General features: G+C 47.2%; 1 protein-coding gene across 5 annotated transcripts in view; it reads right to left on the minus strand.

Annotated features, from left to right (window-relative positions):
- The window catches only part of Cyth3 (cytohesin 3), a 93,157-nt gene that overhangs the window by 5,889 nt on the left and 64,142 nt on the right, over positions 1-23,126 (minus strand). For 3 of the 5 annotated variants that reach the window (XM_027953283.3, XM_071605524.1, XM_071605527.1), the window contains 11 exons: positions 22,990-23,054; positions 22,366-22,432; positions 17,433-17,551; positions 12,745-12,825; positions 10,083-10,195; positions 9,647-9,795; positions 8,938-9,049; positions 3,857-3,933; positions 3,677-3,748; positions 3,401-3,555; positions 68-3,202 (listed from right to left, as the gene is read on the minus strand). In XM_027953283.3, coding sequence (XP_027809084.1) covers positions 3,130-3,202; positions 3,401-3,555; positions 3,677-3,748; positions 3,857-3,933; positions 8,938-9,049; positions 9,647-9,795; positions 10,083-10,195; positions 12,745-12,825; positions 17,433-17,551; positions 22,366-22,432; positions 22,990-23,054 — 1,083 coding nt within the window. In that variant the 3' untranslated portion in view covers positions 68-3,129. Of the gene's footprint in view, positions 1-67; positions 3,203-3,400; positions 3,556-3,676; positions 3,749-3,856; positions 3,934-8,937; positions 9,050-9,646; positions 9,796-10,082; positions 10,196-12,744; positions 12,826-17,432; positions 17,552-22,365; positions 22,433-22,989; positions 23,055-23,126 lie in introns of those variants that run through there. The other 2 variants (XM_071605525.1, XM_071605526.1) reach the window with 1 other exon arrangement.

Raw genomic sequence — 23,126 nt, forward strand, 5'->3', positions numbered from 1 at the left:
GAAAATCAGGCAGTGGTTTGCTGGACCCAACATATTTCTAATTTGAAGAACCAAGTCTTAGACAATCTTGTCTTAATAATACATTTGATTTTTATTTAGTGAACACAATATCTACAAGAGTTTTGACAGCCATATACCCTCCAATTTTTACTAACTTCACTCTGCAACAAAATATCAATAGATATTTTGATATCAATAGAATACTTCTTCATGCAAGTTGTGGGAAATATATACATTGAATAACAAAACACTCCAGAAATCAATATATATGTACATTATTTACATACTGACTACATTTATTGTAAATAGAAATGTCTTCTAAGAAAAAAATAAGAAAATGAGAAATCACAACTTGTGGTTTCTGGTCTATAATAGACCTAACTTCTCAGCAAAGCACATCTGTGTAGATAAATGCATTTGTAACTCTGAAAATAGGCATTGCTTTACATGAAGCATTCAATGCTGTTTCATCTACAAACAGCTCCTCTTATGACTGTTTGGTACCACATGAACTGCTCAAAAGTGTTCTGGACCCTGAGGACAAAGGTGCATGTCTGGGTCCAGAGTCAGTCCAGTTAAACCTCAAGTGATGGCCAGGACCCAGGGAGCCAGGCTAGAGGGGCTGTGGAAGCTGCAGTCTCCAGCCCAGGGTTCCTCTCCTCTGCCTACTGCCCTTTGTCTCTGGAGGAAACTTTGTCTTTGGCCAGAATCGGGCTAATCCAAGCACTGAGTGTAGACATTGGGGTGGAGAGGAGGATGAGCTTGACTGAGGCTGAAACTGCTGTCCCCCTCTTCTAGGGTGTCCTGGTGGAGGCCAGGTGTGTATTTGTCACTAGACTGGAGGATTTTCTGGACCTGGCCTAACAACTCATCCACTGCCTTTGGGTTAATACTGTCACAACAAAACCTCAGATTAGGCAAGTTCACGTAATACTCTTTGAGGGAAGTTACTTAGATTCTAAGTACGAAGGCCTTCTGGTATTGATCCCGGGTGACAGCCATCAGGCAAAGCTTGCTCACAAGATGACCGTGCAAACAAGATTTACCATCAGGTGACTTCATGCTCGCTTAACACCCCAAACCAGAAAGCTCCATGTTCCCAGGTCTGTACCTGGGTTAGACAGTCAGGAGAGAGGAAATGGCTTGTCCACATGTGGCAAACTGACCTGGCCAGCGCCGCAGCAGTCCTGGTTGGGGCCAGCCCAGTGATGGCCTGGCAAAGCTGCAGCATCAGTACTTGGCCAGGGGTCCAGGCAGCACTTGCACATGGAAGACTGGAGGCCAAGTTGCATATACACCAGTCAGGCATTTCAAGGGAGACTTGCCCAAACACTAAAGCTTCAGATTTGAGGTATCAATAAAGTAACAAAGCCTAGAAGCTCGGGTATAAACCAAATCAGTCTGATGCAGGATGGAGAGTTTCAGCCTTGGACCCCTTTGCTTGTATGACGTAAAGCTACATCAATGTCAGCCACACAGAGGCAAAGGGCTCAGGCTGTGCTGTCTCCTCCTCAAGGCAGTTCATAAGAATAATTACTTCTGCTATTTAGAACAAAATAAGTGCATATGGTCTGAGGTTTTCACTCCCGGATTTTGCACAGGAGTACAAATGACCTCCAAAGGGTGCAAATTCCAGGTGCAAATGGGGTAGAGAGAGCAGTTCCGGGGGGAAAAGGTCACCCACCAGCTGAACAGCCCATAGAGCTGAAGAAGGTCCTACATGCTCTGCACTGGTGCCATGAAGATGCAAAGAAACCATTCTACAAGGGGAGAGGGCTCTCTAATCCAGCCCCCATCTCATCTCCGCCTCATCCGCACCCTCATCTTTTGTGTCAGCAAGGATGGAACCCAAGGCCCTGCACATGCTAGGCAAATACTACCCTGAGCTACATCCGCGGCCCCCTTCATCCTGGTGTGTGTGTCCTTTCCACAGATGTCCTGAGCACCTACTATTGTACAGGGATGGCCACGTGACAATCCCCAGTTGTGGAGCTTTACAAGTCCCACCCTGGTGTACTGTTCACAGAAAACCCTACAGGCCACACACCTTCAGTCATAGCTTGCTGCTCTCACAGGGGAGATCAAATCTCTGAGAACATGATAGTAAGGAAGAATAAGATTATTCGTAGGTACTTATATATCCATTACATTAAAAAAATCAGATTAGTATAATGTCAAAATAAGCATTTTACCAAAAGTTTTAAATATTGATGAATGTGGTCAAAAGCTTATCAGACCAATGTATTAAAGTTGAACAACATGAAACTGCTGTTTCTAGGGGTAAAAACAGTCAAATATTAGCATTTTATGTGGTTCGATGCGTGGATGATTTGTGTCCAGGGAAAGGGCTTCATTGTCTAGGATTCAGCAGTTACAGGATAAATACTTTATTTTAGAAAGCATCTGTGGGGCCAAAGCTGAGTTGAGGGGAGACTGCAGAGCTGATCACACACGGAGCCCCCAGTGTACCCGTCCTCAAGGATACCAGGCACCACCTTCCCCAGAGCACCTGTCTGTTCTCAGCCAGGCCCTATAGCAGCTCCTATCCAGGGCAAGTGCTCCACAGCCCGCCCTCTGAGTGCTGCATATATAGACTTTTTTTCAGTGCACGGTATATACTTGTGTCCAGGAGTTAAATTTATAGCTGCCATTCTAAAAATACTACTGTTAGAAAGTAAGTATCTTTCATTATAATTTCAGAATACAAAAAGGCATATAAAAGCTATAATCCTATATATCTGAGAAAAATTCTGAATAAAAAAAGTGGTAGCTTTTCCTTTCCTGTTTTGATATAAAGCAGCGGCTTCTAGAGTGGTCAACTCTGCCCCAATGTGCAAGCATGGCATGACTGGTGCAAACGCAGTTCCTGCTGCGCGAGTCCTGTGTGTGCGATGAAGATTCCCACAGCCCAGCCAGGGGGCCTGATGCTTTGGACCTCTCCCATCATGGGCGCCCCAGAGGTGGCAGCTGACCACAGTCCAGTCCAAGTCACAGCACAAGGCTTTGGCGTGTGTGTTGGGGCCGCAGTTCTGGGGGAGCTGTGAGTGCCGAGCGGGATCCCACCTCCCTGACCTGCAGCTCTGCTGTGGGGTGTGGATCTTTCTGGTGACCTGCGGAGCCAGGTAAGTTCTATTTCTTATTGGCAATTCTTCTTTTCCTTGTGGCCAACATGTCATAGAAAGGATCCCTACTGATGCTTGCTCTGGGGAAAAAAAAGTGAGCAAGTCAGGGCCTAGGACAAGCCCTAGACCTCCACTTCCCACCAGCCCAGGGCCTCCAAGACTAGAGAGGAGATGGAAATAGGGTAGCTTCTCCAGCAGCCCCTGAGCTCCTACAGACAGAGAACATTTGTCCCGTGAGTCCCCAAGGCAAGCACTCACTCTGCTAGACCTTAACTCACTTGATGGATTTCATCCATTCCTCCTTCTCCTCTGGGCTCGGGGCAGAGATCCGGTACACCACGTGGTTCCCCTCCACAACTCGGCCATCCGCTTCTGTTTTGCAGGCCTTGATGACCTGCCCTTTGTGACTGGGATTGTAAAGCTCAAAGCAGTTCTGGTGGAGAGAAGGGGGAGGATGTCACGGGGGGCCAGACCAGGCTGTCTGCCATCAGGCTCCTTGCCTGGGGAGTGCCACCCCGTGGGTAGAAAGAAGCTGGCAGGAGAAAGCCACTTACAGGCTTCCGCGGGTCCTCCACCTCCCTGATGCTGAGGTTTTCCAGTGGGATGATTCCCCTAGGCTCTTTATCCTACAAGAGAAAGATGCACAGCAGCCTCAGCAGACCATAGGCGAGGGCCCCTCACCAGGGGGGGCTCTGGTGACTGCTGGAAGGAGGAAGAGTGGGCTCCCCACTTACCGTTGTGTATTCAAAGTAGTAGAGGCAGTTATCCGTCAGGATGAACCAGCGCCGCTTCCAGGTCTTCACACGCCCCCCTAGGAGCAGAAGGGCCCCATGAGTCAGGTGCTCAGGGTTGTGGAGCCCGAGGCCCGAGGGCCCAGGACCCACACCAGCTACTGCATTTGCAGAAAGACCCCAGGAGCCAAGCTTGGGCTTTAGTTTTCTGTTTCGTGAAAATCTTTATATTCTGACCAAGTTAGCAAAGTCAGGACAAGCTGTGTGGCCTGGCCGTCCAGTTGGGATGGCTGGGTGCATGGCTGGGGCCCACATGCACCCCCCACCCAGCCCACACAGGTATCCTCTCCATGGCCACCCAGGGTCACCCTAGATAACACAGCACTCTCAAATCTGCTTCCTGGAAAAGTCATAATGGATGGGTGCAATCTCCCCACATGAGATGATAACATGATGAAGTCAACGCCGCTCACCCAGGTCTATCCAGGGCTAATCCTGTTTCGTCCAAGTGTTATCACATTACTGGGTACTTTGGGCAGCCCTGGGATCCATCAAAGTCAATTACCCCTTGGCTCAGGGAACTATTAGATTGAATTAACTTAATCTTTTAACAAGATCTGGAGCACACACTACACACATGCACACACAGTCCGTCTGATCTGTTAGCCCTGACGCTCAGCACAAGCAACTTCAACTGCTGGCCTTGGCTTCTGAGGTGAAGTCAGGAGGTGTCGGGGCGGGTGGAAGTAAAGGAGGGAGAAAGAAAACACTGCTCACCACAACAGACCCAAGTGCTATGCGGATGCAGGTGAGAAGAGACCTACCTTCCCTTCCCCAGGGTTCACCAGTACTGATGGGGTGACAGGGAGCTGGAAGGGTTGGGGTCTGGGATCCCTCCTCGGGACTGGGAGCACTGTGTGGGGCATGGAGACAGAGCGGTGGAAGGAAAGGCGTGGGGGAAAGGTGAGGGTCATGTCCCGGGGCTGAGGTAGGAGCTTCCCTGACTGGGCTTCAGCTTGTGGAGACCCAGGATGAGGACACCAGAAGGAAAGTCAGTTTGGGAGGGAGGGAGCCTGACCCCACAGGCAGAGGCCCTGCAGGCAGGGGGTGTCTCCAGAGCCCAGCTGGGACCTCTCCCTCATCCCTGCCCCACTCACTGGACCTTCAATCTGTCCTTCCTCGACAGCCTAAAACAGATCAGGAGTCCAGTTGCTACGAAAGCAAGGGCCAGGAAGCTTTGGCATCCAGTTGTCCCTCCCTCTCCCCAGACTTTCCACCCCGCTCTGTCCTCACCAACACCATACCACTTCCATCAGTCAGAGTGTCTGAGATTCCTGATGCACCTCTGCCATCCCCTCAGAATGTCCCTGGGCCCCTCCCCCCACCAGATCACACCCTCATGCCACAGGCTCTGTGCTCAGGCTCCTCTGGCCTGGAGTGACATTCCTTCCTCTCAGCATCTCCACGCCTGGGTCCTGTTCCCCAGCTCCTGCACACAGCTTCACCATGGAGTCTCCTGCTCCCATGGCCTGGGCCTGTCTCATCCATCTTGACAGGAAGACCATTCCTTATGGGGGCCTGATAGGGAGCCCATTCTGCATGGGAGTCCTAACAGGGTGCCCCACAGGAAGCTGGTTCCATATAGGGGACATGATCCCATTCCATATGGGGTCCAGGTGACACTCGGGGCAACCTGCCTTATCTCAAAGTTTTCCAGCAACAAGGGGACAGAAGGACATTCTGTGCCCTACGATCACGAGAAGAGGACAATGCTAATTCCTTCCAGGTGTCTCCCCAAGTCCCAAGGCCCTGTGCCACATCGGCTGATGGCAGCCTCTACCACTGCATCTATCACCATCTAAAGCTCTGCCCCTCGGGCACTAGTGCATTTTCGGAAGCTGCCATGGTGCCCCCACCCACCCAGCACCTGCAGCAGCCAGAGGCGTCTTTTCAAAAGAGCCTACTGGTCACATCCCTCCCCTGCTTTATACCCCCAGAGGTTCTGCTACACTCAGTGTGAAGACCCAAATTCTGCGGCCCTGAGGGCTCCTGTGCTCTGCTGCCCTCCCAGCCACAGGCCCTGCCTCCACATGGCTGTGGGGGTCCTGGAGCTGTCTGTGATCCCAGGCGGCTCCTGTCCAGGGCCTGCTTTTCCAGCACACCCCGCCACGGCAGGCCATCAGGGCTGCCTGCTAGCTGTTTGCCCCTAGAATGCCCATCTCCACTGTCACTGATCTGCAGTCATCACTGGTCATGGACATGGATCTGCAGGAAAGAACCCTCAGCTTTGTGCCCTGGACCCCACTCCACTGCTTCTCCATTCAGTGCTGTGTCTGGAAAACCCACCCCCGTCCAGTCCTTGGTCAGTGGAGCCTCTCAAGCCAGGGCCGCAGGAGCCCAGACTGAGGTATGTCATAAGGGTTGGGCCCAAGTCTACCAGCCCAGGACACCTTTCAGCTCAGAGGTAGGCCTGGCAGGGATGGGCAACGCTCCTGGCCTCAGAGCCATGGCAGGTTCTGCTGAGAGATGCCAGAAGGCCCAGCCCACACCATCCATCCCCACGCTCACCTGCAGATAGGAGCCAGCTTCTCCTCAACAGGTAAGCACCACTTTGATTTGTAAATCTCCATCTCCACTGCTCCCAGGCCTGTGAGTGCACGCACACACGAAGGGCACGCGTGGCACAGGCATGCGCACACTTTCCCCTCCATGGCAGCTCAGCTCTGACCACGTTCTGTGTTTTTGATATGAGTCACTCTCGAAACCCATTGTCTTAAATTCCTCAACAACTGCAAGCCAGGCCTGTGCACTATGCCTAAGCTCCCCCACACCCAGCCTTGAGCAGCAGCTGCTCTGCAGCTAAATTTACACTGTGCGTCCGACATTCTGTCCGAATGCACATTTGGAAACCCACATTCTGGAGTTTTACACTTGTCTAGCCAGGTGCCTATGTCCCTGTGATGTCTGCCCTGTACTGGGAGGGTTTCTGCATGCCCACTCGGTACAGGGTCACACCTGGAGGCTGACCTGAGTCACCAGACTTGTCTTTTGGCACATATATTATTCTCTTCGCCCTTTGGGGACCAATACCATTGGATGTACCTAGTGGCCAGGCCTGGGCTCCTCCACACAGTTGGGGCAGGCCCACAGGCAGAGGCACCTCCAGACCCCAGGAGCTCTGCAGCGAGCCTGCTGTCATTCAGCAGCTCCAGGGCCTGCTGTGCACAGTGCGGGCCTGCAAGGCCTTGGCCTCCGGCTTTCCTGAGGAGACAGCAGATACAGGGGCTGCGGGGCAAGAGAGCTTCAGGTGCCAATGCTGCAGAGCAGCACCTGTTGCCCAGGCAGACCCCATGCCCCACTGGCTGACCACTGAGTTGAGGCCACATTTGGGTGCATGGGGAGTTCCTGGCACCCCACCTGTGCCCAGGACAACTGCACAGAAACACAAGCGCTCTGTGCACTCCCTCCATGGCCTTCTTATCTGCTCGTCCAGAAAACACGCTACAGACACAAGAAGTCTTGTGCCTTTATTTCATTCACTTATTTATGTCTTCAGAGCCGGCCTCCTCCCCAGGAACACAGAGGCCACCTGAATGGCTGTCACTGTCCCTCAAGGGGGCACTCTTGGGCAATGCAAGAAATGGAAGGAAGGAGTTTAATCCAGTGAGTGCCCTACTTATTACGGCTGAGTGCAACTGCTGGTGACTCCAGATGCGGTCCTCCTGCTGCCCTACTCCAGGACACAAGCACCACATGACTTGGAAGGTCTGGGGTATATCTGCTGTCACTCAGGCATCTGAGTCCAAGGCTACAGCACTCAGTATCCAGGCAAAGATCCAGAATCCTTCTAAACAGTGGCACAGCCAGAGAAGAGCTAGAGAGCAATGCCAAGGTTGAAGACCCCAGTGGGAACAGGCCCATGGAAACAGCCCCAGCCCATTAGCTCAGGTGGCCTGAGCCTGTCACACTGTCATCATGCAGCATCTCATCTTCCCTTCATGAAAAAATAATAAAAATCACCAGAATTCTAGCCCTCGGGTCTGACAGGCCACACAGCAATCATCTGTTCTCAGAAGTACCTCGAGAAAATACAGCAGTCACATCTTGTGGCCTTTACTGTCAACGTAAGGTAAAAATCCATCCCCCCCCCCCCAGAGTCAAAATAACCCCTAAAAATTGCTACAATTGCCCATAAAGTGTAAGAGCCATTAGACTTGTCACCAGTGAGAAAGCCTTCAGAGCATCCCCAGGATCTTTCTGGGAGCTGTAAACATGCAGTGCTTGGTTAGTATGGGGAGACTGGTGAGGCTGTGGGACAGGCTGGTTACCAGCTTCTTCACTGCTGCAGGACCTAAAGATGGGGCAGGGGTGGGGGGCGAGCTTGTTCCCACACAGTGTCCCCATGCGTTCCTGGTCCTAGCCGATGCTGACCCTGTCCCTGGGGTGGGTGCCAATACACCACACCGTGCACAACGCTGACCCAGCAAGTCCAAAGCCAAATGGATCAGATGAATGGCAGCCACAAACCAGAGCTTCACACAGACCAACGTGGGGGAGAGAAACCGAAGGAGGAGTGAGCCGCTGGGGAGGGGAGGAAGCCACTGGGTACCTACCTCCTAACGCAGGACAAGCAGGGACAGCCCGTCACAGAACAGAAAGGTGGGAGCCACAGGCAGAAGGAAAACAACAAGAAGGCACATTTAAACCACTCGTCAAAAATCACAGCCACGCCAAACCAAGAGAAAGGCACACAGGTTCTTTGGAGATAAATGCACTTGCTTCTCGTACAGAAAACTGCCCTGGATTTACATAAATGCTAACTCAGCAGTTTTCTGGGATAGGTTGTGCAGTCCCTGCCATGGACACAGCAAGTAGGGCCTCACTCTGAAAGGCCACACTTCAGGGAAGCAGCCAACGGCCTGGCACGTGCGGCTGCTGAGAGCAGGCTTTGGCTCAACGGAATTGTCTTTTAATGTTGCTGCCAAGTGGTAAGGGGCTTTGCTACAAGGAGCTTGGGAGGACCCCACGGGAGCTGCTGCGTGGGCTGAGGGGCCACGAGCACAGGTCACACACAGCAGGCTCACCCAGCTTCAGAAGCCAGCCTTCCCGGTCTGGGTTGAAGAATGTGTGCGTCAAGTCATTCCCATCATCCTCTGGGATCTTAAATGGTTCATTCTTAATACTTTCATACAAGTTCTGTAAGGAGGAGAAACAACAGCAAGTTCAGGGTTTCAAACAGGAGAAGTAACTGCCCTTTCTCTCTCTCTCTCCAGTGAAGAAGGTGCATAAAGTGAGCAGGACCAAGAAAACAAAAATATGCCCAAATACGCAATTCAAAACCATGAGTCACCAGGTATGGTGGTCCCTGCCTGTAATCCCAGCTCCTCAGGAGCCTGAGGCAGAGACCCTGTCTGAAAATACAAAAATAAGTGATAAAATTAGATAAATAAATCAGAACTGCCAATTTTCATACATTTTGATAAATTTGAGGAAGGAGGAGAAACAGCAAGATGCAGTTCAGAAGCAGGGTTCTGAAGCTAGACACAGTGGCACATGTTTATGATCCCAGTGACTTGGGAGGCTGAGGTAGGAGGATAGCAGTTTAGCTTCAGCAACTCAGCCAGGCCCTGTCTCAAAATTAAAAATAAGTAAAAAGGGCTAGAGATGTAGCTCAGTGGAAAAGTACTCTTGAATTCAATCCCTGGTACCACACACACACACAAAAAAAAAAAAAAGGAAAAAGAAAAGAAAGAAAGAAAAAAAGAGCGAGCAGCAGGGTCCTGTGGGACTCACCCTCAGCAGCTCCTCTGGGAGGTCCCCTCCCTCGTTGATGCCGCGATTCATGGTGATGAACCGCTCTGCAGTGGGTTTGTCACGCACATTGTGGTTGTGAAGGCTGGTGTTGAGCATGATGATTGCAAATGACAGTACATAGCATGTGTCTGCAACAAGTCAGCGGACAGCAGAGGGCTCAGCAGCCTGAACCAGGTGGAATTTCTACATGGAGAGTGTGGGACCCACAAGGACGACCCATGCAGGAACCTATGTGCTGGCCCTGCCACGCATGCCTCGCGGGAGGGCCCTGGGTCTACCCCCTGAAGTGGCAGCTCTCTGCAGAGTGGGATGGGTCTGATGCATGGCTACAAGCAGGACCCTCCTGGCTCAGGGAAGGCAGGTTCTAGGAACAAGCTTGAAGGGTGGGGGGCTAGGCCACAAGCTGGCCACTGACCTGTAGACTGGAAGACTCCAGGGTTGCACAGGCAGTAGCGTGAAGCAAAGGCCTCCATCATGCGATCAATTTTCTGAGCCTCTCCTGGAAGCCTGAAGCTCCACAAGAACTGCCTGTAGAGAGATGGACATTCACCCCATGGCCACGCTAAGGATGGACCCAGCCTGGAACCTAGAGCCTGCCCAAGCAAAGACGTTCTCTCCTGGCCTGAGATGCCATCCTGGCAGGGGTGCCAGCAAGGAAAGATTCAGTTTCCTTCTGCTTGGTAATTCAAGACAGGCTCACTGACTGCTCTGCCTTTTTATGATACAACCAACTCTTCAGCAAGGTCTGCTGCCACTGCCTTTAAAACATCCAGGATGCCAGCACTTCTTGCCCTTAATTGTCACCACCATCTGCACCCATCACATGGCCACATGAGCCCTCCCACATCCCCATGCCTACCTCCACCCACAATGGCAAGGTCAGAGTCAGCAGGACAGACTCGATGGCCCATCCACACCATTGGGGCCACCTACAGAGTCTGTTGCTACCTAGATGGGGCAGACACACTTCTACTTTAGGGATCAGGCCCAAGGTAATCAAATGCTTCTGTTCTCAGATGTCCCTTCTCACTGAGGTCTCCATGGCGCTGCCCTACCTAAAATGGCAAGCCCTGCACCAATACTCCTGTCCCTTTCTTTGCTTTCCAGCTGCAAGGCACCCAGTACCACCTATTACCTGTCAGCCCTAAGCCCTGAAGGCAGAGATGTAGCTGTCCTGCACCTTGGGGTCCCACAGCCAGCCCGACTTCAGCACAAGGATGAGGGATGAGATTGGAACTATAAACTCCAACTAATTTCTGGACTGTCCTTGGTTGTAAGGTGCTGCTCCTGCAGTGATCAGATGCTGCTCCCCTCCCTCTGAGCTTTTCATCTCTGCAGGTCCCATAAATGCCCTCACTCTACAGACTCCTGCCACTTGGGTCCCTCTTTTTGAGGACTTGCTTCAATAGCTTCAGACTCAATATCCTGCCTGATCCCAGGATATCACGACAGCTGGCTTGGGCTGGGCCACTGCTGACTTTCTCCCTCTTTGCCCCATGTTGGTCAGCAACACACCCCCACCAGGACAAATGATCTCCTGCCCTGCTCCACAGAATGGATGGCTTCAGTTAGCCCCACACCTCTGACTTCCTCAGAATAAAAGCCCAAAGCCTCCAGGTAACTCCTCAAACTAAAGGAGCACCCAGGGGCCCCTCCCTGCTGCTTGCTCCATCAGCGCACCGTCCTCGGCCCTAAGCCACCCTAGCCTTCCCTGCCACCAGCCTGAGGACCCCTTATCCAGTCTCACTTTTGCTGCCATAGCAACTAGCTCCTGATAAGCCATGAAACATAGGTTTTAGAAATATCTATTATCCCTTCTCTCTCTGCCCCATGTAAGCTCTATGGGGCACTCCCAAAGACCAGCAGCCCCACTCTCGGGCACACTGGGATAGGCCCAATGACAGAAGTGCGACAAGCCAAGCAGCACTCAAGGACCCACTGGAGTAAAGCTGAAGTGGCAGCTTTCTGCCCTCTCCTGGCCTTTTGCTATGGATCAGAAACTGGCCAAAATAAATGGCACCACAGAGGTGATGCTGGCTGTGCTGTGGACGTACCCGCCACACTCCCAGGCCTGTGCCTTTCTCTGGATGAACAGTTTTCAAAAACTGAGTCTGAAAATGGAAAGCAGGGCTGCAGGCCTCCTGTGTCTGTGCACCGTCAGTGCACGGCTCAGCCCCGGGTTGACCCTGTGTTATGAGCATCACACAAAACACCACACGTATTTCAGTCTGCAGCTGAAATGAGGCCACAATGTAAATAAGACCATGTAAATAAGACCAGAGTACACGGAAGGAGGTCTAGAATGTGAACAGACAAGACATGGCTATGATAGCCTCAGCTCTGGAGCAGGACAGGTGGCTCCCACCAGAGGCCTGTCCCTGCCGCCGCTTCCTACATAGGTCAGTGGGTCAGAATTAGTACCTAGACCAGATGAAGAGCCATGCCACCCAGCCAGGACACAACAGATAAAGACAAAGAGACAGCCACCAAGATTGCAGGGCCAGCTGTTCAAGTGGGCATTCAGGGAGTATACTGTGGGTGCCAACAGGGCTGCACAGAGTGTCTAAGCACTGTCCTCCTCCATCCACCCTGCGTGACTCAGAGTGACACTGGCTTTCCTTAGACAAGACAGGCCAGAGTGTGGCCTCTGATGGTGGGAGATCTACATCCTCCTGGGAACAATAAGGGTAACCCCCTTGTGCTTGGTGCTCAAGGCCAAGTCTAGTGGAAAATGGGTTGGGGTGATGTTAAGGTCACACCAACTAGAGCATGCAGCAGATATGTGAAGAAAACACACACACACTCCTGCATGTCATTCAAAATGATGGACAACAAAGAAACCACGAGCAGGATGCAGAACTGGAAGTTACAAGGAGGAAAGAGTGATTTGCATCCCTGTGTGCATGTTCCAATTCCTGTACAGGGCTGCAGAATGTCATGCAGCAGAAGGAACATGGGAATGAGCAGCCAGTGTCTGTAGGACTTGCAGGCTCCCTCTGAGTTCCTTGGAGTGAATCAACAGCCACTACTGCTCATGACTCCTCTGGTCTATGCCCAGGGTGCAGCCAAACACTAACCTTAAGGCTTGTACAAGGTTGAGATCAGCAAATTCATGGAGTTCCACAAAAGCCTGAAGAACTTTGATATTAAATTCATCCCTAGGAAAGAGTGGAAATAAATTCAAGTCTAATGTATTTTATCTCAATGACTTAAAAAAAAAAGACACGTCCTACAGCAAGATTTTGCAATTTTAATTTTATATGACTACAAGTGAAAATTGTCCTCTTACTATAAAATTTGTTCTCAGGCTTAAAACAAAACAGAATTAATAGGATTTTAGGAGTGTACTTTCATAGTAGGTGAGTCAGGAAGAAGAACATTAAAATCTCCCCAAAGGACAACCATCATGGCCAATCGGTTCCACTTAGATGCCAAGCTGTGAGGCCTACCCAGTGCTTAGTGTGCACCCTGAAACCTTTAAAATGGCCCCATGAGCAAGGCCTATTATTACCCCCATTTCACCAATGGGGGTTTTGAGGCTCAGAAAAGTAAATTAACTTGCTCAAGGCCATGAACCATAAGGTACAATACTGGGCTCAGAAAGCAAAGCTTGGGAAAGAAACAATACCTTGTATTAGCTTTTAAAAACTAATCATGAAAATAAATGACAACAAAAAGGAAATGACTTAACAATGTGTGCCATTGGCTCTTAACTGAAGGATGCTCCACAGGACCTGGTCACAAGATATATTGAGGATACCCCAAGTATCAAAATGCTGGGGTTCTACCTGCGCCCACCACTGGCCACCTGAGGGTAGCAGAGTGTTGGAATTAATGTAGGCCAGTATTCTCAAAACACTTGTACTTTACAAGAGACACCTGTGACTTGCCCTAGTTGAGAGAGCCTACAAAATGCAGCCTGGCCAGCATGGTGGCATATGCCTGTAATTCCAGCAGCTTGGGAGGCTGAGGCAGGAGGATCGCCAGTTCATAGGCAGCCTCAGCAAAAAGCAAGGCACTAAACAATTCAGTGAGACCCTGTCTCTAAATAAAATACAAAATAGGGCTGGGGATGAGGCTCAGGGTTGAGTGCCCCTGGGTTCAATCCCTGGTACTAAAAAAATGCAGCTTGAAAACCAGTGTTCACTCTCTAGGCAAGTTCACTGACTGTGTCAACACCACAGCCTATGCCAGCGTCAATACTAGACATGGCTGTGGGCAAGTGCCATCTGTTCACAGGCAGCTCCCCCATCTGGGGCTTGCGGGGTGAAAGAGGGAGGGAAGGATAAGTGCAAGGGCACCAAGGTCATGTCCCAACTTCTCTCCATCTTTCTCTTTGGGATCTGAAAGTGGAAGGTGTGGTGTTGCAGTCTCTGATGTTGTTTCAAGGTCCTGATGGCTCCTGTCTGTCCCAGGAGGGCAGTGACCACAAAGACCCTGTCCTAGGAGACAGGAAGAAAAACTGAGGATCCAGCCCTGTCTGACAATGCACCTGTCAGCTGATTCCCACTAAACTGGCACAGTGGCACAGTACAGGGCACACTCAGAGTGAAGGTCTGTGGGTATACATGCCTGCTGTTGCTGAGTGTGGGAGGAGGTAGCATCAGCCAGGTTACGGGGATAGTGAGTGGCAGGCCTGTGACCACATCAGCCACTGCCACCTCAGGGGTCAGTCTTAGAGATATAAAGGCAAAACCCCACTGCCAGAAGGATGCCTGAGCTCCACAGAGGGAGCAAGCTTGCCTGTCATGGCTCACAAGTTGGTGCAAGCTGGTGTGAAGCACCCCAAATGCAGGTGTTGAATATAAGGTGGGATTCCCATCACTCCTCTTCCACCAGTCCCCTGTTCCCTACTCTGAGATGGAGCAACCAAATCTCAATCTTTGCCTTACCCTCTTGGCTATCCACCACCATGCCATGTGGATTTCAATACAGGCTGAACATCTCTAATTAAAAGATCTAAAATCCATTATTTTTGAGTATCATTGGTGCTCTGAAAGTTTAAGAATTCAGGGAATTTAGGATCTTGGATATATCCTAGATATGTCCTTATTATATTTATATATGACTTGCAGATATCTTTCTCCTAAAGGACTATCTCTTTACTTTCTCATTGATGTCATCTGAAGCACAAAAGTATTTCTGTTGTTTGTACTTTTGATGTTGGATCTAAGAAATCCTGGCATAATTCAAGGTTATGAATATTTACCTGTATGTTTTAAGTGTTTTGTGGTTTTGCTTCTTACACTTAGATCTTTGATCCATTTTAACTGTACTGGTGAGGGGTGCAACACCATTCTTTTGCATGTGGTATTCAGTTATCCCAGCACCATTTGTTGAAAAGACTATTCTTACCCCAGTGAATTGCCTTGGAAGTCTTATTCAAAGTTATTTAACAGTAAATATTAGGGTTTATTTTTTATTCTAAATTATATTCTATGACCTTCTGTATGTCCATCCTTACATCAGTACCACATTCTCTTGATTAGTGCAGCATTAGTCTATTTTGTAATCAGGAAGTGTAAGTTCTCCAAATCTGTTCTTCTTTTCTTTTTTAAATAACTTTATTTTGTTTATTTATTTTTATGTGGTGCTGAGGATCAAACACAGGGCCCTTTACATGCTAGGCAAGAGCTCTACCGCTGAGCCACAACCTCAGCCCTCCAAATTTGTTCTTATTTAAGACTGTGGCTATTCTGGATCCTTGAAGTTCCAGATGAATTTTACAATGAGCTTGCCAACTTCTGCAAAGAATTCAGCTGGAATTCTGATAGGGAGTGCATTTGATCTACAGATCAATGTGGAGAGTATTGCCATTTTAGCAATATTAAATTTTCTGACCCATGAACATGAGCTGTCTTTCCATTTTTTTATCTTTTCTTTTTAACAATGTTTTAGTTTTCAGAGTAAATATTTTGTGTATCCTTTGCCAAACATATTTCTAAATATTTTATTATTTTTACTGTTATTTATAATGGAGCTGTTTTCTTGTTATCCTTTTCAGTTTGCTAATTGCTACTGAAACCCAGCTATAATCCAGCTACTTGGGAGACTGAAGTTGAGAGCCTGAGAAACTTAGCAGACTCCTGTCTTAAAATAAGAAATAAAAAAAAGCTGAGGGTGTATCTCAGTGGTAGAATGCCCCTGGGTTCAATCCCCGGTACTGAAAAAAAAAATTCAGTTTTGTATATTAATTTTGTATCCTGCAATCTTACTGAACTTGTTCAGTTTTAATAGTTTTTCAATGACCCCCTTCAGATTTTCTACACACGTGGATCATGTTATCTACAAATAAAAATAGTTTCATTTGCCAAGTGTGATGATGCATGTCTATAATCCCAGCAGCTTAGGAGGCTAAGGCAGGAGGATTGCAAGTTCAAAGCCAGGATCAGAAACTTAGTAAGGCTCTAGGAAGTTCAGTGAGACCCTGTCTCTAAATAAAATATAAAAAGAGCTGGGGATATGGCTCAGTGGTTGAGTGCCCCTATGTTCAATACCTGGTACCAAAAAAAAAAGAAGAATTAATTGTATTTCTTCCCAGTGTGGATGTTTTTATTTTCATTTTCTTGTCCAACTGCCCTGGCTAAAAATGCCAGTACCATGTTGAATAGCATAGTGAAAGCCAACATTCTAGTCTTGCTCTTGATCTTAATTATGCTAAGCTACTTTTCACAGGTGCCCTCCATCCTGTTGAGGAATTTCCTTTCTAGTCTTAGTTTTTTTGAGTGTCTTTATCATGAAAAGCAGTGTTGAACTTTGTCAAATGCTTTTTCTGCAGTTATGGGAATGATCATGAGTCAGATTCTTTATTCTACTGATATATCTTTGACTTTTGCATGCTGAATTAACCTTGTACTGGTGGAATAAATCGCATTTGGTGTGTAATCCTTTTTATTTATTGTTAGATTTGTTTCCTAAAAAATTATTTTTTAAAAAATATTTTTAAGTTGTTGATAGGCCTTTGTTTATTTATTTATTTATTTTTATTTATATGTGGTGCTGAGAATCGAACCCAGTGCCTCACACATACCAGGCAAGTGCACTACTGCTGAGCCACAGCCCCAGCTCCCTAAAACATTATTGAAATATTGTATTTCCATATTCTAAGAGATACTGGCCTGCAGCTTTGTTTTCTTGTGATGTCTTTGGTTTTGGTCTCAGGTAGTAGAAAGCTCACAGAATGAGTTGGGGAATGTTCTTCTGATTAAGTATTTTTAATAAAAAGCTGGAAACAGAAACGATCTGATTGAGCAACCACTGGGCTTTTAACAATATTCTCTTTGGCCCTTGACAAGTCTATTTAGGCACACTTGGCATGTACTGCTTAAACCTCTGCTAAGCACAGTAAGTGGACTGTTGGTGAAAAAGGTTGGGAAAGTAAGTTTGACCTGCTGCTTTCTACTTTAAATATGAACAATCAATTCTTACCTTCATTCACACCCCACGTGATATGGGGAAGAAAATCACTGAGACATCTGGGGTATTTATGGGCCAAACTTCAGAAGACCAACCGGTTATCCAAGATTTTGAGAAAGGCAGCAGTGCTGTCAGTTGTCTCGATTCCCCAAGGGGCACAGATCTCACCTGGACCCAAGTGCCCCCATACCCATCCTACCACACAGTACACAAGAGGAATAATTGACTGTACTAGGTTCCCCCTGTATGGGGGTCAGCACATGCAACCCATGCTTGTGGCTAAGGAGCTGCAAGAACCCCAAAATGGAGGGTAGGCCCAGGTGCAGCTGCCCATCCTCCTTTAACTTACCTCTCACCCAAATAGTCCCCAATGACAGTCTTATTTAGGCCTTCTCCTTTATAGAGGAACTGGGCGACGTCTTCTGGGGAACTCTGTAGCAGGTCATTCTCTATTAGAAACTGAATTCCCTGAAGATCATAAGACAGAAAATGATGATTAGGAGTGCCACTCAAACTTAATTTTCAAGGATGGAATTATATTCATTTGGTCAGAGCAAAAATACCAGAGACCCACTAAACTTCTGACTTTCACAGTACCATGCTACATTTCATCCAGCCAAGAAAAGCACATACCTCCACCCTGGGAACTAAACAGGTTAAAAGACAGATAAATGGGTTGCTGAACAAACCACTTTAAGTGATTGTTAGATATTCTAAAAGCAGATGTAATGTAATAATGATGTTGGATTTCTTAAGCCTGGGAAATGATTTGTTTTGTGTCGGGGTACTCCTCACATGAGATGGATGCTGCTGGCTGGGCAACCTAACACCCAACCTAAATGCCTTTCTCTCTCTCATCCTACACTAGATAATCACTCTCTCAGCTGCCCTTGAAATTCAAAATGACCTTGTTACCACAGATTTGACCAAATAGTCATAAATGAAGCCCATGGCAAACAGCTGGGAAACATTTTGATTTCCTGGTAAAAGAATTCCCAGGAGCTAGCACTGCTCTTCTTCCTTCTTCCTAGTTTGTACAAGGATGTGATGACCTGAGCCAGAGCAGCCATCATATGAGGGAAAGGCTAAGATGAGCACAGACACCTTGTTCCTGTCACTTAGGAGCCATGGACTACATAGCAGCTATGTGAGAAGATAAATATCTATTGTATAATCAAAAGGCAATTTTTTTGGCTAAAATTTCTGTTACCTGAGACCAAAAACACATTAACTGATATGCTACCACTGATCTTACACCAGCTGAAACTGATGCATACTTTAAGGACCTACAGAGCAGAGCTGACAATTTCAAAAAGCAAGAAGCTACCTCTAGCCTGACCCAGTTGCGCTCTGTCTCAGGGGAACCCCAGGGACCCAACATGATAGCAAAAGTTTCTCTCTGGTACAGTTTCAGAGCTGGTTCCAAGATGCACATTGGCCAGGCCAGTAAGGGAACAGGGGATTCTGGTATCTATCTGCCAGGAGGCTGTTCCTACCAATTTAGACAGGCTTTTCTAGCTAAAATTCCCAGGCTCAAGGCCAGGCTTCCTCATACCCACATAGTCCATCTGGAGATTTTTTTTTTTCTCAAATACATGATTGTCTATAGCAGTCTATTTTAGAGTCTCCAAAAACTGGAAAAATCAACCAATAATAAGGCAGATAAACAGGGCTGGGGTTGTAGCTCAGTGGTAGAGCGCTTGCTTCATATGCGTGTGGTACTGGGTTTGATCCTCAGCACCACATAAAAATAAATAAATAAAATAAAGATATCGTGTCCATCTACAACTAAAAGAAAAATACATATTTTTTAAAAAGGCAGATAAACATGTTCTGATGGATACTTGATGAAATAATAACTACAATGAAATGGAATGAGCACTCATTACCATGAAAGCTTCTGGCAGACATGAAATACAGGAGCTTATTTGTTTGGTACTGGGGATTAAACCCAGGGTAGCTTTACCACTGAGCTACATCTCTGGCCCTTTTTATTTTATTTTTAAAATATTTGTTTATTTACCTATCTATTTATTTATTTATTTTTGGTGGTGCTGGGGATTGAACCCAGGGCCTTGTGCATGCAAGGCAAGCACTCTACCAACTGAGCTATTTCCCCAGCCCGAGAATGAGTGAGTATGAATGTGTATCCGGAATCGGCTAGCTCCCTGCCCTGGCCATGTGAGGATTCAGTAACAAGGCAGCAGTCTGCAATCTGAAAGAGGGGCCTCACCAGGCCCCCATCATGTTAGCACTCTTGTCTTGTAGCCTTGTAGCCTCCAGCACTATGAGAAAATAAATACCTGTTGTTTGAGCCATAGTCTATAGCCTTAGTGAACCCAAACTAAGTGCTACAGCCATAAATCTCTGAAACCATGAACCAGTCTAAAAGCAAATAATTTTGATAATTTTTCATCCACATTGCAGGCTTAATGTGCCTCTACATTTACTGAGCAACATGATTACAAATAAGTTGTTGAACAGAACCAGTTAAATTAGTATAAAAATGTCTTTTTGGTGAAAAGGGACACAAATGAAGCCTATTCAGCAATTTGCCACAACCTGATTAAATCCTAAAAGGGACATAAATGAAGCCTGTTCAGTAATTTGCCATAACCTGATTAAATCCTTACTTCCTTGGATGTGGCGAGCAGCCACCTTGTGAACACTGGATTGTCTGGATTCGGAGCTCCCTACCAACCAACCACAGGGTCCCACCCAGCTCAGCAAAGTAGTAAGTTTATGGTTTGGACCTGAAATGTCCCCCCAAAGTGCATGTGACCTAAGAGGCAGCAGTGTTCAGAGGTGGGGACTTTGAAAGATGACTGGATGATGAGGGCTCTGATCTCCTCAATGGGTGAATCCATTGCTGAATTCATAGTTTAATGGACGCTTGGGAGGCAGTGGAAACTTAGGGGTAGGACCTAGTCAGAGAGAGTTGTCCTTGGCATGCCCTTGAAGCCTGTATCTCCCCAGCCCCTTCCTCTCTCTGCTTCCTAGCTGCTGTGATGTAAGCAGCTCTGTTCCACCACACGCTCCCTGCCATGATGTTCTGTCTCACCACAGGCCCACAGCAATAGGGCGAAGCGATCGTGGACTGAAACTTTTGAAACCATGAACCAAAACAAACCTTTCTTCCTTTAGTTTTTCTCAGGTATTTTTCACAGCAATGGAAAGCTCAGTAACACAAGTGGTTATAGGCACTGAGTCATGAGTCTTCCTTGCTCATGATAGTGGGGTGTTTCTTAATTGTCCTGCGCTTTTTCCCAAACTGTGAGACAAGAATTAAAATGGAACCTCCCTACTTTATAAGGTTGCTGTAAGGATTAAGTATATTAATTAAAGTGCTTCCTTCACATAGTTCCTGGAAAACAGGAAGTTCTCAGTGTTAGCCCTTATTATAAATCTGACACATGGTACATGAAAAGTGAGAGGACAAGCAAGAACCCACAGAGAAGATGTCAAAAGTATGAGGTGAGTTCACATTCATGAAACTGAAGCCTGATGCACAGGGGTAGCATCACTTTAAGAAACAAAATCAGCGTTTATTTATCTGCATGTTCATGAGACTTGAATTTATTTACAAGAGGAATAATTGACTGTACTAGGTTCCCCCTGTATGGGGGTCAGCACATGCAACCCATGCTTTTGTAGCAGAGTATGCTACACTGTGCTATACTTGGGCCCCTTTAAACATGAAGTCCAGTTTCAAAACATTCACCTTTGCAAAGCACCCTGGGATATTTCCCAATGCTTGTGAAATCTGCTGATAATTTAACTCAGTAAACTCAACTTCTAAAGGAAAACAAAAACAAAAACTTACTAACCCCAAAAATGGAATCATTACCAAATGCACAGAAATCATTCCAATTGACAACTCCATTCCATTTTAGAGTTGATTTATGCCTCAAGAGCAGAGAATTAGAAAGCAACTGGAAATTTTTTATGGTGGCTAGAGTATACCAGTTGAACAAAAACCCTATTGCAGCTGTAGATATACTAAGCTCTAAGAAAATCCGAATCTGCAAATCATGCACAAGGAACGATGATATACATTTTTGGGGGGAGGAGGGGGTTGTTTGTTGTTTCAAGACAGGTCTCACTATGTTGCCAAGGCTTGTCTCAAACTCATGGTCTCAAGTGATCCTACCAACCTCAGCTTCCCAAGTAGCTGGGATTTCAGGCATATGCCACCATGCCCAGCTTGATAAATATTTCTTCAAAAATGATTTGCAATGGAATTTGTACTTACAAAAAGTGAGTTTACAAACCTTAGACCTTGTACAATGTACTTCCCGCAAGAAACATTTACTGGGGCTGCGGACATAGCTCAGTTGGTAGAGTGCTTGCCCTGCATGCACAAGGCCCTGGGTTCAATCCCCAGCACCACCAAAAAAATAAAATTAAAAAAAAAACAAACAAACAAATTTACTAATTTGTTTAGAAGCTCAATATCAGAATAAGCAAAGAGAAATAAATGAATACCAATCTTAGACCACCAGCAATGAATAAACCAGCTCTTCAGTTAGACCTTCCATGGGATACCTATCCTCTCCTCCACCATGAGCCTTTGTGACTAACGCAGGTCTACTCTTCTCTTTCAAAACCAAAACAATGTGACAACTGAGTCATGTGTTCTAAGAAGCTTTACAGATTCTGCCAAATCTTTTAGTTCAATCTCAAAAACAAGAGGTTTCATTGTTTTGGGGTGCTTTCCTAGAAAATCCAACTTGAGGAAAGAACAAGGTATTCATTTCAATCAGGAGAATTCCGTGTTATTTCATGGAGGCACCTTTCCCTTAGGGACAAGACAGGGATAAGGTCCTCTTACTTGAACTCTTCAGCCCACCTGACAATGAAATCTACAAACACTGTGCACCTGGACTCCACTCGCACCTCTGCCCTCATTGATCACAAAAGTCCCTGTGAGAGGGCCTAGCTTCTTAGGAAGATATAGGGAGATAAACCTTGAGGGCAAGGGCCCTGCAGGGTCCCATGGCCGGGGAGTGGTTCCTACTAGTTACCTGGAGTCGAGTGTGTTCTTGGAACTCACACAGCAATAAAAGCCTTTCTGCCTGGAAATCAGCTCAACAGGCTGCTTCTGCTTCACCCTGCTCAGGAACAGCCAGACCTCCCCTCCCTGCTTTTGGTTTTTATAAAAATGTAATGTTAATCCCATCTTTTTTATGAGGTGATACAGCCACCTCTGTCCCAAGGGAGATAGCCATTAAAGCTGAATAATCAATCGTTCACATGCCAGAAAACCGAAAGTATTCTCTTACCTTTTTGGGGTCCATGTTGAATTTCTTTCTTCCCATGGCTATTTGTTTGTTCCTCTGAGTAGTTTTGCTATTCATTTGAAATAATTAAAAAATCATTAATAGGTACATTCGGAGAACACAGCATTTCACACAACACAGCCCAGTCACAGCCCTTCAGCACATCTTCCCTCTCACGACAACAACACAGGACAACTCAACAAAGTAAAAAGCATGGGTACACTTGGGGAACTCTGGCTCTTTTTAACATATGATAACTTGAGACATACTTCTTCAGAAAAAAATAATGAAAAATAGCAACTTTTTTTTTTAAATAAAAAAGCACAGTTTCTTATGATACAGAAAATTTATTTCTAGGTAGTTACTTCTGATTGCTTGTGCTTACTCCCAAACTTACAAAGGTAGACAAGGTCTTAGAGGAAGTAAACGGCAGAGCTGCAGCCCTGCCTCCCAGGAGGGGGAAGGAGCCCGGGACAGAAAACTCAATGAACAGCTCCAAAGGCCCCCACAACCCAGGCCTAGTCCTCTCACCCCTGCAGCAAACACCAGTTGGCAAGTTCAGCTAGAGAGTGGAGGTGGGGAGCAAAGAGATGAAGCAACTTGAAAGCGCAGCCATAAACTACTTACCTCTCCTCCACAGAGGTTAAGTTGTCAATCTCTGTCATCACTTCTGCAATTTCATATTTTAGCCTCTGCCAAAAAAGAAGGATTTGGGGGTCGCAGGGTGTCTTAGCCTTCTTCCACCTAGGCTCAGGCACGTTTTA

This window comes from Marmota flaviventris, chromosome 19, assembly GCF_047511675.1.
Source record: "Marmota flaviventris isolate mMarFla1 chromosome 19, mMarFla1.hap1, whole genome shotgun sequence".
In the NCBI taxonomy this organism is placed as follows: Eukaryota; Metazoa; Chordata; class Mammalia; order Rodentia; family Sciuridae; genus Marmota; species Marmota flaviventris.